The 22,456-nt window shown below is 43.0% G+C and overlaps 1 protein-coding gene across 1 annotated transcript; it reads left to right on the top strand.

The window, feature by feature from the left end:
- The first annotated feature begins 12,630 nt into the window (after positions 1 to 12,630).
- LOC147891727 (uncharacterized) lies at positions 12,631 to 13,867 on the top strand. The gene is made up of 4 exons (XM_087388496.1): positions 12,631 to 12,676; positions 12,757 to 12,878; positions 13,080 to 13,205; positions 13,742 to 13,867. Exons 1-4 carry the CDS (start codon positions 12,670 to 12,672, stop codon positions 13,865 to 13,867), a joined length of 381 nt encoding a protein of 126 aa, XP_087244622.1. The 5' UTR covers positions 12,631 to 12,669.
- Positions 13,868 to 22,456: the final 8,589 nt, after the last annotated feature.

Raw genomic sequence — 22,456 nt, 5'->3', positions numbered from 1 at the left:
CATTGGAAGGTCTATTGTATCCCTTTTGTTTACCTTACACCCATGGGAACCCTTGCTAGCTTGAGATCCTAGCCATTGATAGATCCATGACCACTATGAGATGGCATGAGACACCTTGTGCTAGCTGTATCCTTGACATAGCCTGAGGCATTCCCTTGAGGGGGGGTTTGTCGGGATATCTCAAGGTGTATGCCTCAGGCACACTTTGGTTTCTATGTGTGAGTTCTAGAGGCACAGTTAGGTGCCCATAAGCACAATTAGGTGGTGGTAGAAGCCACATAGGATGATTGAGAGAATCTAGGAGCAGATTGAGGAGATGATTGTGGAGCTCTGAAGTCATCAGTGATGTCAGTGAGCATGTAAGAGGTGCCTACATAAGGACGTCACTCTTCTTCATTCTATATGCAAGTATTCTGAGTTTGTGTTTAGTCTATGCTTTCCTTTCAGTTTACCAACAAACCATAGTTCATTTAACCTAACCAAACCTAACCATGTTTAGTTTAGTTAACCACATTAAATTTAAAACCAAACCTCGGTAGTCTACAGGTAAGGTTAAATCTAACCATAGTGATCTACATGTAAGATTAGATCTAACCTACGTTTAGTGAATTTTGACTATAGTTAAATTAGCCACAATTAGTTTAATCACAAAATAAGGTCACTTATTTTTTTCTTTTTAAAAAGAAACCTAGTCTTTAAATGCTAAAGAAATTTTCACCTAACTTTGACATAGCAGAACTTACTAATTTGAATCTCAAATTGAACCCATTTGAATGCAAATTTTACACACAAAAACACCATGCTATGAATTATTTTCCTAGCCCATCATATACCATTTTGACATCCAAAGTCCTTGTTGCTTTGTGTGCTCATGTGGGCTATTTTGTGACTTGTATAAAAGGCCAAATAGTTGACTTTGGTCTTGATTATTGTATGCAACCTTTGAGAAATACAAGCTCTCTTCTTAATCATGTTTTGAAATTGAGGTTTGCTTGTTCTCCTTGTTTGCCTTTGGTGTTTGCCACTATTCCCCTTCACCTTTGTCTCCTTCTCCATCCCCTTCCCTTCTTCCCTTCCCCTCCTGTCTCTCTTTCTCACCTCCTTCTTCTCAGTCGAAACCCCATTGCAATGATTTGGTAGGCACTTGAGTGACATAAGTGAATTCTTCACTATGCAAACTCCCACAAAGAGTAGCATGGGAGTGAGGAGCCCCATCGACACACTTCTAGCATCCCACGACATGTGTATCCCCAAAACCACACATCTTTGACACCGTTGTCGGGAAAAATGAGGTTTGCTTTTGTGTTTGTCTAGTTGTCTCCCATAAACAACCCATTGCACATGACCTTAGGCTTTGTTAGTGGGGATTAGGAGTAGATTTGAAGTGGAAAAGAGTGAAGAAAGAGTGACTTTAGATTAGAAACACACAAGATCCTACCAACCCCAAAGAAAACCGACCACAAGAGGAGGGTTGGAACCTATCTAAGTTTCCCATCAATAAATTAGGCCAATACTTTGAATGTGATGACACCAACGCAAATATCCCCATAACCTACCAAAACCAAAAGGTTGATGCCATCATAGATGGAGGAGCATCTGTAAGTGTCTACACCAAATAATGTTGGGAAATGTGGAGAAAACCCTCCCTCGAGCAAACCCATCTCGTAGTGAAGCTAGCCACCCGACAGTGGAACTTGTAAACCCCTAAGAGTTCTTACGAGTATTAACATTAAGGTGTTTGTCTTCACATACCCCATTCGATTTGTGGTAATGGACTTCTCCTAGCATCCTGGATTATCCTAGGTAGGCCCTTTTTGCAAATGTCTGGAATTGTCTAGTTTCTTGATGCAGACTAATGTCTTGGGCCTCAAGATGAAAGTGCTCTTTGATATCTGTGACTAAGATCTCCAATATGGGAGTGTCATAACGGATGGATAGTGTTGAAGCTTCTCCATATCGAATGACCATAGATGAAGGCATGTCTATGGGGTGGGAATAGAGGATCAATGGTTGCCTTTACAAAAAACATGAAAACAAGCATGACTAGTAAGGAACAAAGGACAAGAAATGTTACCAAGTATCAGAGGTCATAACACAATAAATGGATAGCTTGTTGGAGGAGGCGAGTTGTGAGAGTATATGTTTAAAGTATCGAGGTACCAAGACAGCCAACTATTCAAACTCTTGGAGGTGGCAACATAGGAGGAGACATGACAGATAGCAAGAGAGCACTAGAGAGAAAAGCAAGGGCCGATTGCTACAAAATGGAGATGATGCACTGGAGTTAACAATACATGTGAGATGTCAATACAAAATGACGGCCATGAAACATTGTTATACATAGACGTCAATACATCTAAAACACTCGTGGTGTCGCCAATATGATGATCACAGTTGGAGCCACTCATATTTATTGCTTTCCTTCATTTCATTAAATTTTTGCTAGAGAAGCGGCCATCATTCCAAAAAATGACCATAATTATTTGCACCTTAACCTTCATAAAAAACGTCCACTAAGTATGCATCAATTGTCATAAGCATTCATTCATCCACTAGGTGTTCATTCATTCATCCAAACGTGGTCCCAACACTCATTCATTCATTCATCTAGACGTGCTTTATTCATTCATCCAAACGTAAGGCAAGAGTGAGTGTGTGTGGGGGAGGTGCACTTTGAGGAGCACTCTGAGTTAATTTATTATAAGAGAGAATTAATTAAAAGTGTGGATTAGGGTATGGTCACTTTGCAAATCCCCATGCTCAACTCACTCTGCAAATCCCTCTACCTGGCGAGAAGACCCTCCATCCTCCATCTGCAGTGACCTCACTCTGTCACTCTCTCCCTCAAGTTAGAGGAGCTGCATGACCTATATGGCGTAGATTCTCCTTCAGCCCTTGCTCTGCCAACGCTCTCCTTGAATCGGCCCTCTCTTCTCCCATTCAAGCGTCAAGCTTTTGTTCTCTCTTCTCCCATTCAAGTGTCAAGCATATCTCTGCCTCCACAACAACATAACTCTTCTCATCCCATTTCTCTGCCTCCACATCAACGAAGCTCTTCTCTTCTTCTCTGCCTCCACAACAATGCAGCTCTTCTCATCCCATTTCTCTTCAACAACAACAACATAGCTTTTGTTCTCTTCTTCTCCCATCTCGCATTTTCAACTTACTTTTTCAGCCCAATGCCAAGTCGATGAAGATGCCTCTCCACCAAGTCTCTTCCAAGAGCCTTCGTGAAGATGTCCGTAGCATTCTCTGTAGTCGGACAGTACACCAAGTCGACCTCTCCATCCATTATCAGCTCACGTACAAAGTGATATTGAATCTCAATGTGTTTTGTGCGAGCATGGAACACCGGGTTCTTTGCAATCGCCATGCAACTCTGATTGTCACATGATAACTGCATAGGCTTGTTTTGCAGTGCACCCATGTCCCCCAAAATCCTCCTCAACCACACTACCTCACAAGAAGCAAAGCATGCAGATTTGTACTCGGCCTTGGTAGAAGAAAGAGCAACTGTGGGTTGCTTCTTGCTGACCCATGATACAACTCCATATCCAAGTGAGAAACAGTACCCTGTCACTGATCTCCTGTTTTCCATGTCTCTTGCCCCCAATCCGAGTCACAGAATCCAGTCAAGATGTTACCCTTGGTATAGGTGATTCCATAATCAAGTGTGCCTTTGATGTATTTCAGCACCCGCATCCCTGCCCTCCAATGGTTCTCCCGCAGCTTATTGGAAAACCTGCTAAGTACACCAGTCGCAAAGCTGATGTTCGGTAGTGTGTTGCGCATGTAAATCAAGATGCCCACAAGCATTCTATACTTCGCTTCATCCACCAGTGGTGATGAATTTTCATTTGGATGCTTCACGTCAACCTCCATAGGGGTACCAACTGTCTTGCACTCAGCCATGCCAATGTTGGGATATCTCAAGGTGTATGCTTGAGGCACACCTTATGTTTCTATGTGTGAGTGCTAGAGGCACAGTTAGGTGCCCACAAGCACAGTTAGGTGGTAGAGAGCCACATAGGATGATTGAGAGAATCTAGGAGCAGATTGAGGAGATGATTGTGGAGCTCTGAAGTCATCAGTGATGTCAGTGAGCATGTATGAGGTGCCTACTTAAGGACCTCACTCTTCTTCATTCCATAATGCAAGTAATGCAAGAATTCTGAATTTGTGTCCACTCTTTCCTTTCCTTTCAGCTTACCAACATGGTATCAGATCCCTTTGATCCCCCTTGAGCCCATTTCTGCCACATCATCTTCTTCTTCTTCATCTTCTTCTTCTCCATTTTCCTCTTTCTTCCCAAAATCTTTGAGAGCTTGGTTCTCCACCTACAAATGACCATTGCCCAAACCCTCTAAGCAAGAAACTCCTCTAGTATGGGCGAACTTCCACCTGCAAGCAATTGAAGAAAAAACGTCTGTGGTGGCTACCATTCCCCAAACAGCGCATTTTTTGCCATTTCTTCTACTGCTCAATACTCCTTGCCTACTCTGCCATTGCCTAAGCCCTCTTAGGAGTAGATGGGAAACCTCAAGACGAAGATTTTGAGCCATTTTTTAGCTCATTTGGTTTAGTAACGAGGGAGAAATCATCAAAACTCAGGTTCAGGCTGTAGCAACTCCCCCGGGCAAAAGTGCGCACCATTTCGTCCAACCTCTATGCTGGACCCTCTCTGGTATATGAGCTTTCTTTTTCTTTAAAAATCCCTCTTTTCCTTGCTTTGAAGAGTGAGCTACAAGCCCTCCAAGTTCAGCCTTCTTTTAGTTTTGACAGTTTTGGACAAGTTTTTGAAGATGATGCTACATAAAATGCTACTCTAGCATTTCTCATTTTTTGAAACTTTCAATAACTTCAGTACAAGTGTGGCTTCAGTTTTGTTTTGAATTGCTAGACCTGGTTTTGATTGGAAAGTGTTCATTTTAGCCACTTCTATGAAGCATGTAAGAAGAAGCATCATTGATTGAATATTGGTCACTAGTCTTTGCTACATCAAGTGCTCATATTTTGGAAGTCTTTCAGTTATTTTTTGCCTTGTAAGAGAGATAGACACTGCCCAATATTTGGGTTAGACCCTCTCATGGCTACCCTATTGAATCTAGAGAAGTTCAATGGAAAGGGCTTCCACACATGGCAGATGAAGGTGAAATTTGCATTGATGAGGGAGAACTTATGGGGACTTGTCAAACCGACTCCTACCGCTTCTTCTACAGCCTCCAATGCTGGAGAATCCTCAACTCCGACACGACCGGCAAGGGATCCAGCTAGAGAAGAAAAAGCATATGGTATCATTGCTCTTGCTTTAGGAGATGATTATATTCACCATATCTCTGACTTGGAGTCTCCTTCAGAAGCTTGGTAGAAGCTTGACATGATTTTTGGTGCTAGCTCTCACATCTCTAAACTATCACTTAAAATCTCTTTCTTTGAATTGAAGATGGCTAGTGGTACTACTTTAGCAGCTCATGTCAACTATATGCGGAGTCTTATGACTCAATTAGCTTCTATCAACTCTCCTATTACTCCAGATTATGCTATGGCAGTGTTACTTAAGAGTATGCCTGAAGAATATGATCACATAGTTACCACTTTGAAAAATCTTCCTAATCCTAATCTTGAAGGTATTATCTCTACTCTCCAAGAAGAAGAAAGGCATATGGAGCTCAGGAAAGGCAATGACACTGTTTGTGCTGTGAAAGTCCAAAAGGGCAAGTATACCCCTTGCAATCACTGTGGAAAGACAAATCACCTTTCAAAGGACTGCTTCAAAATTAATCCATGCAAGCACTGTGGCAAGAACAACCATAATGAGAAGTTTTGCAGAGCCAAAGCAAAGAAAGAAAATGCAAATCTACTTTCAGTTGATGAGCCTCCACAAGATGAGGCATCCTTTGAAGATTATGCATTTTAAAACATCTCTATGTATGCTTCAGATCTCTCTTTTTATGTCAAGGTACTTAGCCTCGATAGTCCTCCAAAATGAATGAAATAAACTATTGTGTTTTTGTGTGTTTTCTAAACACCTCTGGTCACCTTATGATGTAGGCCATGTGTATGTTTTACTCCATGGTACCTCCTGCAGACATTGTGTGCATGTACATGCAGGGGAGATAACCATTGGAAGGTCTTTTTGTATCCCTTTTGTTTACCTTACACCCAAGGGAACCCTTGCTAGCATGAGAACCTAGCCATAGATTTATCCTTGACCACCATGAGATGGCATGAGAAACTATGAGACTAGATGTATCCTTGACATAGCCTGAGGCATTCCCTTGAGGGGGGGTTTGTTGGGATATCTCAAGGTGTATGCCTCAAGCACACCTTATGTTTCTATGTGTGAGTGCTAGAGGCACAGTTAGGTGCCCACAAGCACAGTCAGGTGGTAGAGAGCCACATAGGATGATTGAGAGAATCTAGGAGTAGATTGAGGAGATGATTGTGGAGCTCTGAAGTCATCAGTGATGTCAGTGAGCATGTATGAGGTGCCTACTTAAGGACCTCACTCTTCTTCATTCCATAATGCAAGTAATGCAAGAATTCTGAGTTTGTGTCCACTCTTTCCTTTCCTTTCACCTTACCAATAGCCAAATGCCTTCACTATCTCTCCAGCATACTTCAGCTGTGAAATGAAGATCTATTTTGGCTCTTCCCAAACTTCAATCCCCAAACAAAAATGCATCAGTGTGAGGTCTGTCCTTTCAAACTCTCTTCCTAACAAATGCTATGTCTATGAGATCTTCTCTTCATGGTTCCCTGTTATGACAAGGTCATCCACATAAAGGACCATGATCATACACCTGCCTCCTTCTTTGAAGATATACAAATTTGCATCAGATGGGCTCCTCCTAAACCTGTTTTGCAGAAAGTAGGCATCAATTCACTGGTACCACACTCGTGGGGCCTGTTTCAGCCCATAAACTGCCTTCTTTAGTTTGCAAACTTTACCTTCTGAACTGGGGATCTCAAAACCTAGTGGTTGTTCCACGTATACCTCCTCCTTGAGATCTCCATTCAGAAAGGCGGATTTCACATCCATCTAAAACACGAGCCAACTTCTTGGGTAGCTAAAGCCAAAACACTGCAAATTGTGGTTAGTCAAGCTGTGGGAGCAAAAGTATCTTGATAATCAAAACCATGTACCTATGCAAATCCTTTTGCCATGAGCCGAGACTTGTACTTATCCAACATGCCGTCAAACTTGTACTTGGTCTTGTACACCCACTTGGTTCCGATTACCTTGCGTTTTGGTGGTCGATCCACAATGTCCCAAGTGTTGTTCTTCATTATGGAGCCATACTCTGACTGCATAGCCTCCATCCACCTATCATCACCCTGTGCCTCTTCAAGACACTTGGGTTCATCAGCACCATCACTTCTATCATCAAATCATAGTTGACCAAGTGTTCCTGTGCCCTTCTTTGCTCCTCTAATCTCTTGGACTGGCGGTGTTTGGATGATTCCTCCTCAATGGCTGGAGGTTCTCTGCCATACAAAAGCTGCTTTACCCACTTCGGGAATGGCCATTGCCCAAAAACTTTGAAATGTGCAATTGAAGGTTTCTTACCAGAAAAGGCCTGCAGTGGAGTCATCCCGTTCACAGCCTTTGTGTAGCTACGATTGAGAATGTAAACTGTAGTGTTACATGCTTCAGCCCAGAAAGTCTTTGGCAAATATTTCCCTTTCATCATACGCCGGCCCATTTCGCAGATGATGCACATCTTGCGTTCTGCTACTCCATTTTGCTGTGATGTATGTGGCGGGGGTTTCTGCCTCTTGATTCTGTGACTTTTGCAGTAACTTTCGAATTCAGTCGATGTGAAGTCTCCACCTCTGTCTGATCTCAGCTTCTTCACCTTCCTCCCCGATTCTTTCTTGACCATTACATGCCATTCCTTGAACCTACTGAAAGCCCTGTCTTTCATCTTCAGGAAGTATATCCATATCCTTCTACTGTAGTCATCAATCAGCATCATGAAGTAGAAGGAACCACCCAAAGCTTCCGTATCCATCTTTTCGCAGAGGTTCATGTGAACGAGCTCTAGAGGAACCTTTGCCCTACTGGCCTCTTTAGGAAAGGGCTGCCGATGCTGCTTGCCCATTCAAGCTTCACATACATCAAGCAGATCTGAAATTTCTAGTAGGTCTAAAATCATTCCACTTTTATGCATCTCCTTCAAAGAACTAAGGTTTATATGACCAAACCTCTCATGCCACAGCTTAGTGTTCTTCACATTCACTCGAGCATTGAAAGTTGAGAGTTCATAAATGTTGTTGCGCCGTGTACCTTTACTAACGACCTTCCCTTGAAGATCCAAAATCTGTGCACCATTCTTATCGAATTGAACTTTGAGGTCCCGATCCGTGATCACAGAAACAGACAACAAGTTTCTCTTGATATCTGGCACATAAAGAACATTGGACAACTATTTTACAACTCCATCTGACTTGAGAGCAATCGTACCTTTTTCTTTTGCTAGACATTTTGCATCATTGCCGACTACTACCATGATGTCATTCCCTACCGGCTATAGAGAGGTATACCAACCCTTCCGACTGGTCATGTGGCATGATGCACCATGGTCAATGATCCACGGTTCATCCACAGGTACATGAACTACCTCCATGCAAATCTCCTCAATTGCGATGAACATCTCTACTGGTACTGCCTGCGCACTGTTGCTGGACTCTTTCTTTACTCCGTTCTTCTCATCTGCAATCTTCTTTTGGCACTCATTATGCTTGTGCCCTTCCTTGTTGCAATAGAAGCACTTGATCTTCTTCTTTCTCTTTTTATCATCAGAAGAAGATGGGTTACCAGAGTCCTTACCCTTACCTTTCTTTGATTTGGTCCAGAAAGTCGAATCTTCTCCAGTCCTCATCTTTTGACGCGGGCGGATTTCTGTTTTGCGTATTCAACACCATAACAAGACCGTCGTACTTTGGTGGGAGAATCTGTATGGACCTTCATGCTAGATTCTCGCTGGTGATGGTGATGCCAATCACAGTCATCTGATTGCATAGATTCTTCACCCTGGTGAGATGAACTTCTCTGCCACTTCAGACTCAGATAATTTTTTTTTTACGATTTGAGTCTCCAGGTTCTGAATCCGCGTCTGATTTGTGGTCTCGTATTGATTTTTCAAGACCGTCCATGCCTCCTTCGCTATGGTGACATGTTGAATTAATGCCATGATGGAATCACTAACACTATAGAAAATAGAACACAGTGCATCTGCATTTCTTCTTGTCCACGCGAGAATCTCATCTGCAGTTGGTACTATCTGTTGTCCTGCATTGGCTGGATCCGGCGGCCTCACATCCACCCCAGTAGCAGTGTCCCAAAGCTCATATGCACTTAGGATGGTCTTCATCTTGAACTTCCAGAGAGGATAGTTAGAGCCATTCAACTCTCTACTTTTGCCGAACAGTTGGATTCACAGTCTTGCGGGCTGGGCCATCTCTCACAATCCGCTCGCAAATCTGCTCGCAAACAAAAACACACTACCAAATCTTCTTGCTAGAGTCCAGGCTCTGATACCATGTAAGAAAATAATACAACGTCTGTGCTCAACAGATAATAGGATCTTGTATGCATGAGAGAAAAACAAGATAGTATGGAGAATCAAAAAATTGATTACTGTAGAACTGATACAATAGATGGCGCTGCCTCCCAACCATGCGCTCTTGTAAAAGAAGCTTCGATGGCATGCCGGAAATAGTAGAAGATGGAGGCTGGATGCTAAGGAATTAGGGTTGCTGTAGCCAGTGATGAAATGGGCTTCATGGGCTTGCTCTTATATAGCCACCAGTCGTAGTTGGTTAGGCTCAATTGGGTGACTGACCCAGTCCGCCCAAAACAGTCGACTGGGGGTCGATCCCAAAATAGGCCACCGACCATACGATAGAACCAGTGTGCAAAACAAAGCAACTGACCTATGGTCACCGTTCAGCCCACAGCCATTCGGGATCATCTGAGGCTCCAAACGGGCCTTGCAACCCGAGAGTGGGCTGCCCCGGGAAATGCTCCATCTACCCTCAGTGCGGTCAGTCAAGGGATAACTTCCTGCACTTGCATGTAGCCTAGTTGGTGGTGTGCCAACTCTATCTGAAGCTGTCCAGCCATTAGGCCATACATGGCCCCCATCTAGTGTCAAACCAAGACCTACCGGATAACCGAGCTACTCAATTGCCTTCTCCTCATATGGGGGGCTTACAAGTAGAGTTAGCTAGTTCCCGCATAGTTACATGAGAGTGAAGCATTTATATCTAACACTTGCAGCATGAATGAGCATGCCATTATCAAGCCAAGTCATAGGGACATATTGATAAATGCTCACAATATTTGTGAGTGTGATCCTAGTGTATTCTTGAAATCTTTGTCCCCTACAAAAGTAAAATATATAGAGCATTGGAGGGCTTAAGAGAGTGAGGGGAAGAAACGATGGTTTCCACTAACCAAGGGTTATCTTGCAAGACTTGTATTTCAGGTATGGTTATAAACTTCTTTGGTATGTCATTCACTCCCATCTCTTTGGTTGCTCTAACATTCCATCCTTGGTTATTCACTTCTTTGCTATTTCAGGTATGGTTACTCAATTCTATGGTGTTTCATTCACTCCCATTTTTTTGGTTGCTCTAACGTTCCATGCTTGTGTAGGTTGAATATAGTACAGATCTAAAGAAGGCACTTGATAAGATATCTAGCAAAGTACTTGTGCAACAAAGGGCCGAGGTGGAGGCAAAGCATAGGGTCCAGATACAAAAAAGAATAGCTAATAGGATGGGAAAGGTCACATATGTTTTTTAACACTTCAAATATTTATTTCCTACCTTTTATGGCTGGTATGCAATGATGCAACAACAATGCACTCAATCTGAAGTTCTTTTCATGTTTGGAATGCTTGGATAGGTGCTTAACTGTATACCTACCTTTTATGGCTGGTATGCAATGATGCAACAACAATGCACTCAATCTGAAGTTCTTTTCATGTTCGGAATGCTTGGATAGGTGCTTAACTGTATAGACCCAAGTTTGGGTGAGTGATGGTTAGAGAAGATGTTTGGTCTACGGTTTGAAGGAGCAGATTTGTGTGTGACATTGGAAAAAGTGCAGCTCGTTGCAAAGTTTGACTTAAGACTAGAAAAGAAGAAAATTTTACTTTCCTTGTTAGAGGCCACTAAACCTACACAAGAAATGTATTTCATGCTAGTTGGAGACTTGGAATATAGATTGTGAGTTATTGTTATCATATGTTTTCTTGATTTATTTTCAGTGCTTCAATGGTGCAAGAGAACCAATTTTGTATTGAGAGTAATTCTTCTCTAAATTCATGATCAGATGGATTAGTAGAGAGATTTCCTTGGAGAGAGTTGAAACAATGGCTATCAAATTAATTTTTGACTTGAGCAATGTCACCACCATGGGAGTCCCGTTGGAGACCCCAAAGTATTAGACTATACAACAATATATGGAAGACATGAAACTGGAAGGTTGAAAAAACATGTTCATGGCATTGAGATCAAATGAGGTGAAGATTGATGCTAAGAGTGGCAAGAAGGGAGCAAGTCTTTTTGAACTTGACATGGCTGCACAGAGGGTGGTTTTTAGGTGTGCTACTTTCTCTTGTGCTTATGTCCACTTTGATTTATATGTTGGAATGTCTACTTCGTTGAGCTTGTTGGTTGTCAAATTGATTCATGAACATGTGCTTTGTGAATGGATTTCATTTATTTTCTACATGTTGATTGAAAGGTATCTTGCACATTTGGTAAAGGAGAAGAAGATATCTAAAATTCTTAATTTATCCAAGAATTGGCTAGAAGTTGGACATAATGCATGTATTTATCCATCTGCCATGCATAGTCTCTCTCAATGGGAGTAGAAAACTATCCTTGGTGGATTGACTTCCCTAAAGGACAAGTACTAGTAAGGGAGAGGGATTTGTTCAAAACATATGGTTCAAGAAAAGGCAAAGAAGAAGTTGTGGACAAAGGAAAGGAAAACTCTAAAACGTTGAGAAAAGACAAAGAGAAACAAGAACACCTAAAGAGAAAGGTAAGGATATTAATTCCATTTGTTCATTGAAAGGATTTGGACACTATGCTTTTGTTAATGTTTTCTATCTGTTTAGATGCAGTGCCACTCAGCCCCTCCAGACATGATAGAGATGACATAGATGTTGCAGGTGATCATCTAGTTTTCTAATATGTCTGGTTTTGTTGCTTGAAAAAAAGGTCTGAGTGTGACTGAAATAGTTTTTCATCTCAGGCACAAAGTCTTTTAAAAAGGTTGTATAGAAATATGTGTTTCACAAACCACAATCTCTTGATGTTACATTCGTACGTGATATCACACCCTTATATGCATGCATGGTTGGTGTTTGTATAACCATGGGCATGGACTTCACACAGGGAAAGAAAAATGACAAATATGCTATCCTCCATGACTTTTTTATGACATTGGTTAGTCCAGACATGGACCACTTGAGGATGGGTAAGAAGGTAGAATCGGCTGCATATTTTATTTTGATTGATTTCCCCACTGAGGAGGAGAGGAGTCCCACCCCAGTGTGGAATGTATTATTGTAGGAGCACATTCGTCATGGGCTAGCAGTTGCAGCCACATCTTTGTCTGATAGTGGTTGGTTGGCATGCATATGTCCTATGGCTGGTAAGATGTACTAGCTCTACTTGAATTGTATGTATTCTATTTTATTTCAATTGGCTCAAGATTGAATTCTTTTACTGTAGGATATTGTATGGCTTGGATGGAGAGATTTGCTTATGTTCAGGGATTGGAAGTTGCGAGATGTATCATCATTCATGACAAACTTCCGTATGGATATTGGAAAGAACGGGGTAGATCTCATAAGGTAAGCAATATGTTCTGACCTTTCGATGTTTTTTTTCAATGTATTGCTACATATTGTGAAAATGGTATGTTGTGGATTTTAAATAAATGTTTTCATTTGAGTTTATTTTTTGTTGTTTTAAATCATGCTGTGATTCAATGCTATGATGCTTGCAGACCTGCTTCATTTCTCTAGTTTGTAAATTTGTATCTTGTTATGTAGATGCATGTATCACTGTTGGCTCTACTTTGTAGAGCTAAGAAGAATCCACTTGTATTTTGGGATAAGAGTGCACCTTTATTTCAAAGGCTTTTGATTGATCCTCTGGATGATATGTGGATGCACTATGTACCTATAGCTGAGAGGACAACATTGCCGATGTCCTCTCATGTAGCCCAAGGCGGGCTAGAGAGGAGTAGCTTTTTTATTGGGTGCCTTCTATCTCTATGTGTATTCTAGGTGGGCTTCTGTTGGAGATGGGTTGTGGCACATCTCCTCTGATGCATGCATGCCAGGCTAGTGGTAGGCCGTGCTTCTCTTTTGATTCTAATAGCAGTATTATGGCTAACTTTGTTGAGCCACTTGTAGTAGACCATTTTGGCAAAAGGGTGAGGTTAAAGCATGATGGAGATTGATAAGAGGATAGAGTGGACCTTCCCCCAAATCCTTTTGATGAGTAGTATGTTGCTGATCCTATTTCTTTTTTGACAAACATTTGGATTCTTCATATGGTTTACTTTTACACTCTATTTATGTGCATGTATAATCTAAATCAAAGATGATATTCATGGGTACCTTCTAATATTAGAAGTTCATCTTGTGAGCACCATGAATGACTTTCCCGCTTTGACTTACTATGGTCTTTAATGTATGTTTGGTTGTAGTACATTGCCATGCTATGCAAAAGAAATGGAAAGTTCATGGGAAGCAACCGAAGATATGATAAGAGGCCTTCAGATAGGAAAAAACCGCGCAACTTCTTTGTTGATGATGAATGTGAGGAAGAGTAGAATATTGTTACGAAAACATACTTGTTCATGGTTTACAGATAACCATTTGGTTGAGAAAAGCTATTTTTGAAAATTCAAGTTTCTAGATGTGATGTTATTGTTCAAGATATGATGCCAAAGATGGCTTTGAAATGGCACTTGAGTTTTAATCAAGATGTGGGTGGAGTATTTTTTAAGCATTGAATTGAAATGTGAAGCTTCCTTATGAAACTTTTTTAACCCATTTAGAAATGCAAAATAACTGTCATATCAATAATGGAATCCCATGTTTCGGAGAGGAATATTGGTTTCTTTCAAGCACACGTACTACCGTTGCATAATGTGAGTATAGCATGAATTGGAAGTTATGGTAGACTGAAATCAACAATGGTAGTATGGTTAGCATAGTAAGGTACGTTCTATGTCTTAAAAGTATTATTTATGAATGATGCTAAACCGTGCTATGAAATTGGCAAAGCTAGTGTAGTAAACATAGGAAGGTAAGCTTTATATTTGACATACTTCCCAATTAGGAGTAAACATAGGAAGGTTAGTTTTATCTTTGAGATACTTCTCAATTAGGGGTTTCCATGAAGCTATGTTTAGTCCTTTCAAAGGAAATTGTGGAAAACCTTGCTCGCTTTTTCAGCCCGCTCACTTTTTCTCGCTCGCTCTATCGACTGCCTCATTTTTTAGATGTTCACTAGGTAGGACTTTGAAATCTAAAAAGGCAAAGGCATCAGAACTTGCAAAAGCAGCTCAAATTCTATCAAAGAATAGAAGGCATAGTGCTTAGAAAGCATCCATAGAGTCGAGGAGTCACACATTGGTTGCAAGCTAGGGTGAGAGAAGGGAGCAAATGGGTCCAACTAGAAATAGAAGCTATGGTGTTATTGTATATAGTTATGAAATGAATATCTTGCTTATTTTGGCCACAATTTGTATACTCAACTCTTGGAGTCCGGGGTTTGTGTGAGATAAGGAGGTTGGGGAAGGTGGGGGAAGGGTGAGGGAGGGGGAAGAGAAGGGAGGGGCAAGGGGGCAATATGGTGGCAGGGGTGGGGGGAGGGAAGGGGGGACGAGGGGGTGATGGCGAAAGGAGAGGAGGGAGGGGGGTGACCAAGGGGGAGGGGGGTTTGGAGGGGTTAAGGCAGGGGGGCTAGATGGAACCCTAAACATAATTAAAAAGGTTCTAAAAAGATTATAGGCCTATATAAAACGTTTTTCAAAACCGTAACTCTCACTATTCAATGGCATGAGTAAGAACAGTGCCAGCAAACCCATAGGATGCTACCTCCACCCTTCCTCCTCCAGCTCCACTACCTCCATGGCATCTACACACACAAACCTCTCCGAGTCCTAGTGGCACCTCCCCCAACTCTTGTGAGCCCTTCCACAACTCCCGTGAGCCCTTCCCTAAGTCTCATCATCCCTAAGCCTCGTGAGCCCTGCCCCAAGTCTCATGAGCCTTCTCCTCTGTGTGAACCCTCCACCAAGTCCCAAGAGCATGAGCCCTCCAACAACTCCTATGAGCCCTTCCCCAAATCTTGTGAGCCAAGCCCCAAATTTAAGGAAGGATCCATATATTCATTTCTTGATGAATACTGTAGGATGACCTCGCTTGATAACCGTGAAAGATTTGCCTTGAAATTTTCTCCCCATGAGAGATAGGGCACGGAGCCCCTCTACTAAGGAAGACAAGAGAGCCATGTCATCTACATAAAGAAATATCCGGATCAGCGTGCCCGCAAGAGAGCAACCTAACCCCTGTGTCTGCATCACTATCTCAAGCTCAGCAATGTAGAGGCCAAAGAAGGTAGGTGATAATGGACACCCTTGTTTGACCCCGATAGTGCTCATGATCTTGTCCGTCCACCCAGATCCTGCCCAGACTATGCCTGAAACTCTCTTGTAAAGTGTAATGATGGCCCAAATGATCTCCTGATCGTAACCCAAATCTTGTATGCCCCATATGAGGTGAGCTCTCAGGACCGTGCCAATTGCATTGCATAAATCCACAAAGCAACAGTAAAGTCTCTGCTTTCATGCCCTCACCTCCTTGATGATACATCTGAGCATGAGAATGTGGTCCATGGTCCCATGATCATGCTATAATCTGGCTTGTCCTGCTGCTCTAAGTCCTCAACACTCTACAAATCTACTGACCTCGAAATCACGTACTGATGCATAAATCTTGGACATGATATGTCCAATCATAAATTATGGTCTTGTAGTTCTTTGAGCTCATGGGATCCCCTACCTTGTGGATGGGTGAGGTAGTGTTAATGGTCCAGGTGCATGGAAACCCCAAACAAATAGCTTCATTAAATAGCTTTGCTAAGATCAGAGCTAGGAGGTTAATCCCATATGCAATGAACTCAGTGCATAGTCTCTCATGATCCTTCTCTTAGCAATTATGAAGTTTCATTACGGCATCCTTTACCCCACCCTTAGTGAAGAGGGTGTAAGAGGTGGGGTGTGGCATATGTGAGAGGTTAGGGACTGGCTGATTTGGGATATCATAGAGTGTGCGTGCATAATCAAACCACACCTAAGTGTCAGTGAGTGGTGAGGGGGACCGTCCCTCTAGAAATCTCCACCAAAAGTCCTTAGAGTTCTTATTGAACAAAATGTTCAGTAGCTCCTCCTCGTTCTGGCAAACAAAGTCTAGTTTTTTTTGAGCCGATGGCATAAAACCTTACACTCATCATTGTACCATCTATTATAGGGTATGGTCCCAGGGGGTCATGGGTGGGTGGAGCGGGTGGTGTGGGGGAAAACATGAAGAGCACCCTCGTGTAGTGAGCGGGTGACTAGGGCAGCACGATCCTCTAATTGGGGTATGAAGTCAATGTAGGCGAGAAGTATGTACAAATGGCCAAAGTACGTAGGTGAGTGAGTGCAATCAAAGTATATATCATGGTAGGTGGAGTAAGAACTCAATGGGGTGGAAAGTGTTCTACGATGGGGGGTGGAAATTCTAAAGAAAAGATAGGTATGATTAGCCCCTAGAGGGAGAGGCGCTATGGTAAAGTCACTGATGCGAGTTGTGAAGGTAGGGTATCCCATGATTTAGTCAATAACAATGGAGCCTCCCCCATGTGGAAAGCATGTGAAACCACCTAAGGCGGGCCATCTGTCAATACCATTATAAATAATGAGATCATGCATCCTGTCGACGTCTAATATGGCTTGCCCATAAGATGTGAACAGTCCTTGTCTATCAGTCGAAACCTATAGCATACTTGCCTCCTCAAGGTCAATGTCTGGTAGTAGAGTGTAATCATACCTGAAGTCAAGGAGTGGCACCTGATGAGCACCTATCCTCGCACTGGGGTCCCCAGCTAGGAGGATTTCTCTATAGCTAGAGAAGTCAACAATGGAGTGATAAAGCATAGCAAATGGAGATGTCTCATCCTCACCTCAAATATCTCTGGCAAAGTGGGAGGTCTCAAGGGGAAAGTAGCAAACTGTAATAAACAGATACCGGCTGTCCATGTGCTGTATTTGGATCCAAAGAAACTTGGAATGTGCATCTCTCTGCTCTACTAAGATGTCCCTCAAAAGTGTGGATCTATAAAGGACTACGACTCCTCCTGACCCTCGAACCCCCCCTATATCCCTCGTCTCATCTCTGTAGGCAAACTCCCATGTATACTTGTTGACTATTGGTAGTGGATGCTCTGGACTCTAATGTGTCTTTGTATATAAGACTATGTCATGGCTAGTATAGAATTCCGAGAAGTTCCTGGTTCTAACCATAAGGTACCATTATAGTTCCAGATGGTGCAAGATAGGGTGTCGGATATCTGAGTCTCATAGACCCCACCTCCCTATGTGGGAGGGGAGGTGGGTGCCCCTTGTAAGGAGTCATCCATCTCATACTACTTCCCACTTTCCCTCCTTGTAGGCCTGATCCCACTGGTACAATAGGAAGTGCCTCTCCTCAACCTATAGTGGAGTGAGGTCATCATCCATGGTTGGTCTCGTAAGGCTGACCTATATAAGACTATGTCATGGCTAGTATAGGATTCCGAGAAGTTCCTGGTTCTAACCATAAGGTACCATTATAGTTCCAGATGGTGCAGGATAGGGTGTCGGATATCTGAGTCTCATAGACCCCACCTCCCTATGTGGGAGGGGAGGTGGGTGCCCCTTGTAAGGAGTCATCCATCTCATACTACTTCCCACTTTCCCTCCTTGTAGGCCTGATCCCACTGGTACAATAGGAAGTGTCTCTCCTCAACCTATAGTGGAGTGAGGTCATCATCCATGGTAATCGATGGTTGGTCTCGTAAGGCTGACCTATGATGTAAAGCTGAAAGTCGTGCCAGAGCATCATGGAACCATATGATCAGGGGCTACTCTTGGTTGGGGTCCCTCCCCACTTGCCATGCTCTCTCAATCCCATGCTCATTTGCCCCCAGAGTAGTGGCCATGAAGGCCGTCACATTTGCCCTTAGTGTAGCCTTAGTGCATGGGATCCCCCATACTCTAATGTTGAGAGCCTTATTAGCTCTCTGCTGCTGCTCTAGGAGGGTAGCCAAAATGGCTACCCTTGCAGGTTCCCATTTGGCTTAGTCGACCCATCTGGATGTCACCTCAATGGCAGATTGCATGCTCGCAATCTGTGCCTCCACAACTGGGGTGATTGTGCATATAGCAATGACCTCTTGTCGGAGCTATGAGATCTCGTGTCTGAGCCCTTGAATAAGATTAGCTTGGTCTCGGATAGCCTGAGCCTACTCTTGTATGAGACGCGCCTACTCCTAGGTGAAGTGTGTATGCTCTTGTGTGAAGCATGATAGCTCCATATCACGCTCTTGGATACCATGTACCTCCATCAGCAAGTTCTCCCAAGCCTCTGATGGGTCATCTCGTTAGTGCCCTAGTAGCGAAAACTGAAAAGACTATGGCATGAAAGTGTGAGGATGAGATTGGAGGTTGGGTGATGGCAGGATGATATGGGTGCGATATGGAGATGATAGTGGCCTAGATGAGCCGATCCCAGCAGGGTGTGGGAATGTGGGTTGATTGAGAGGCAGAGGGGAGAGAATGGTCAAGGCATAGTGCGGAACAGTGTATGACCCCTCCAAAGTAGGTGTCATAATCGATGAGAAAACTATAGTAGTGGGAGAAGAAGGGAGAGATGGAAGAGATGATGTCAGTGACAACCCCTCTATCCCAGGGGAGGATGGAGCAATCAATGTCATGGGTATGGGTATATCACTGCTAATAGCTATAGCTACAGATGTAGAGGCTGTGGATGGAAGTGGAGCTAAAACTGAGACTGAGGTTGATGCTGAAGCTAAAACTGAGGCTGGAACTGAAGCTAAGGATGAGGATATAGCTGAGACAAAAGTTGAGACTGAAGCTAAAACTGAAGCTAAATCTAAAGCTAAGGTTGAGGTGGAGCCCACCTTTGCTTTGCTATCAAGTCCAAGTCCATTTCAGTTGTAGCGTGTGTTCACATCCTCGAGTTTTAGTTGTGTTTCTTTCTTGGTTTTGTTGTCATCTTTCTTGGCAGCTTTATCCGTATCTTTGCCACCTTTCCCCATTTCTTTGGTGCAGGGCTTAGTGTAGGAGCGGGAGTGGGAGCAGGAGCATCAGCCTTCCCCCAAGGTGGGAGGCACACCCAGTCTCGGGCATTGAAAACAAAGAGGAACAGAGAGGCTATGGGAGAGGGGGAATTCGAGGCAAGAGGATGGGGGAGAGACTAGGAGAGGGGGAGGGCTGTGGTTAAGTTAGAGGCTAGGAGGCGAGGGGGGGTAAACTGATGAGGAGGCGATGGCAGAGTAGTAGGGGCAGTGATGACGGGGAGCAAGAGAGCTCAACGGAGGGGCTGAAGGTGGGGACAATAGAGTGGGGATAGATGGAGGCTGGTGGAGAGGCGCGAGTAGGAGAGTAGCACCGGGGGGCAGCACCGAGCTACAGATGGGTAGCATAGAGGCCTAGGAGGAGTCAAGAGCAAAGGGTAGAGGAGAATGGAGGAGGGCGGAGTAGTGAGGGTGGATGGCAGTGGAGTTGTAGGGCAGGGGAGCTACGAGGGCAGAGCTACAGGGTAGCGGGCAGCGGGTAGAGCTGCAGGGTAGGCTGCAAGGGAACGAGGAGCTACAGGGCAGTGGGCAACGAGTGGAGCAGGGGTGGAGGAGCAACAAGCAGGGCGAAGGAGCAAAGAGAGAGAGAGAGAGAGAGAGAGAGAGAGAGAGAGAGAGAGAGAGAGAGACAACGTACAAAAAAACTCAGGATGAATAGCATGAACATAAACTGGTGGCTGCTCCATATAGATCTCTTCTTGCAAATCATCATGCAAGAAAGCATTCTTTACATCCATCTGATGTAAAGACCATTCCTTTGATGTAGCCATAGCAATGACTACTCTTATAGTTGCCATCCTTGCAACCGGACTAAATGTTTCTTTATAATCAATGCCATATGTCTGTGCATACCCCTTAACAACTAATCTTGCCTTGTATCTGTTCACAGAACCATCTGCATTGTGCTTCACCTTATAAACCCACTTGCAACCAATTGCATTCTTGTCTTTAGGCAAAGGCACCAATTCCATGAAGCATTTGCTTCCAAGGCATCCATTTCTTCATCCATGGATTTCTCCCATTTTTCTTTTCCCATGGCTTGCTCAAAAGAAATGGGTTCTGGCTCATGTATCACTTTGACCATATAAGCATACTGAGTGGCTATAAATCCATCATATTTCAGCCTATCCACAGGATATCTAGCTCTAGTAGACCTACGCAAAATAGGCTCACTACCAGGTGCTCTCAAAACATCCCTTGTCTTCCTTACTCCAGGTGTAACAAAAGAAGGAATACCCAACTCATCATCAAGGCTCTGTTCTGAGCCACTGGATTCACCATCCACATAAGAGTGACCTGCATTCACATCAACCATGGGCTGATCTACTTTCTTTTTTCCTTTTCGTAATACTTGCATACCACTATCTGCATTGCTTTGAGGAGATCCTCCTGATCTCAATCTGCTTATCCATGGCGAAGTATGTGAACCACTGCTAGAGTACACTATAGGTCCACTAATATTTTGTGATTGCTGCTGTGAATTCTATGTAGCATTACCATTTTGTGCACCTACATCATCAATCACATTTACTGGTTTATACCAGCTGCTCATCTCATCAAAAACAACATCTCTACTCACTGTAAATTTACGAGTAGAAGGGTTATAGCATCTATACCCTTTTTGCTACAGAGAATAACCAATAAAGATGCACCTCTCAGCTTTTGGATCCAACTTAGATCTCAACTCATCTGACACATGAACATAGGCAATGCAACCAAAAACTTTCAAAGAAATATCTAGTTTCCTACCAGTATACCTCTCCTCTGGCATCATGCCATGTATTGCTGCAATGGGAGTCCTGTTCATTATGTAGACTACTGTAGCAACTGCTTTAGCCCAATGATAATTTGGCAGGTCTTTTTCGTTGAGCATGGCATGAGATACCTCTCCAATATGCCTATTTTTCCTTTCTACAAGTCCATTTTGCTGTGGGGTATGATTGCATGAATATTGTTTCTTTATACCATGCTCCTGCAGGAAAGTTGAAAACTCATTTGAGAGGTACTCTCCCCCTCCATCTAACCTTAGGCATTTTATTTGCAGGCCTGTTTCTTTTTCAAACATAGCTTTAAAAGCTTTGAAATGCCCAAACACTTCACTTTTCTTTTTCATAAAATACACCCAAACTTTTTTGGTGTGGTCATCAATAAAAGTGACAAAATGATGACAATCTCCAATAGATGCAGCTTTAGTAGTCCACACATCAGAGTGTATTAATTCCAATGGCCTCTTACTCTTGAACATGTCTAGGAAATGGTTTTGTTACCTATTTTCCAAATTGACAGGCTTCACATACCTTATGCATTTCTACAATCTTGAACTTAGGCAATCAAGCAACAATATTTTGGGCCTGCATTAATTTAAGTCACTGTACATCAACATGACCAATGCGTTTATGCCAAATATCAATATTTGCAACTACACTGGTCTCATGTGCAAATATTGCTGCACTCAATTCAAGCATGTCCGCATCCAATGTAAACATCATGCCCTTCTTCTTCCCTTTTGCTATCAAGCGACCTTTATTTTTCATATCCTCAACAAAGCATCCATGAGTATTAAATCTAGCCTGCAAGCCCTGCTCAACCATTTGACCAATAGAAACCAGGTTCTTGGTGATATTCGAGACATGAAATACATCAGACAGGTATTTCTTTTTCCCATCCTGCATAGACAAAGGAATTCTACCAATTTGCACAATAGGATGTGCAATATCATCACCAGTCTCCACAAATCCTGGTCTTTCCATTGTCCTTGCATCTTGCATCCATTTTGCATGACCTGTCATGTGGTTTGACGCACCTGAGTCAACATACCACACATCATTGCTTTCTTCTGCACTTGTCACAGAATTGGTCATGTGCTGCACCATAAACAAATGCTCATTTCTGTCATCACCTTGCCTACTAGAGGATGCATAATTGCCTTGCTGCAATTTTCCAGTCATGATATCGTTCTACTTTTTATAGCAGTCTTTAACCATATGACCCATTTTACCACAGTAGTAGCATT

Source organism: Dipteris shenzhenensis, chromosome 17, assembly GCF_047967505.1.
Source record: "Dipteris shenzhenensis isolate YYH24624 ecotype China chromosome 17, Dip_SZ_1.0, whole genome shotgun sequence".
In the NCBI taxonomy this organism is placed as follows: domain Eukaryota; kingdom Viridiplantae; phylum Streptophyta; class Polypodiopsida; order Gleicheniales; family Dipteridaceae; genus Dipteris; species Dipteris shenzhenensis.
The sequence above is the reverse complement of the archived record's forward strand: the minus strand, read 5'-3'. Positions and strand labels throughout refer to the sequence as shown.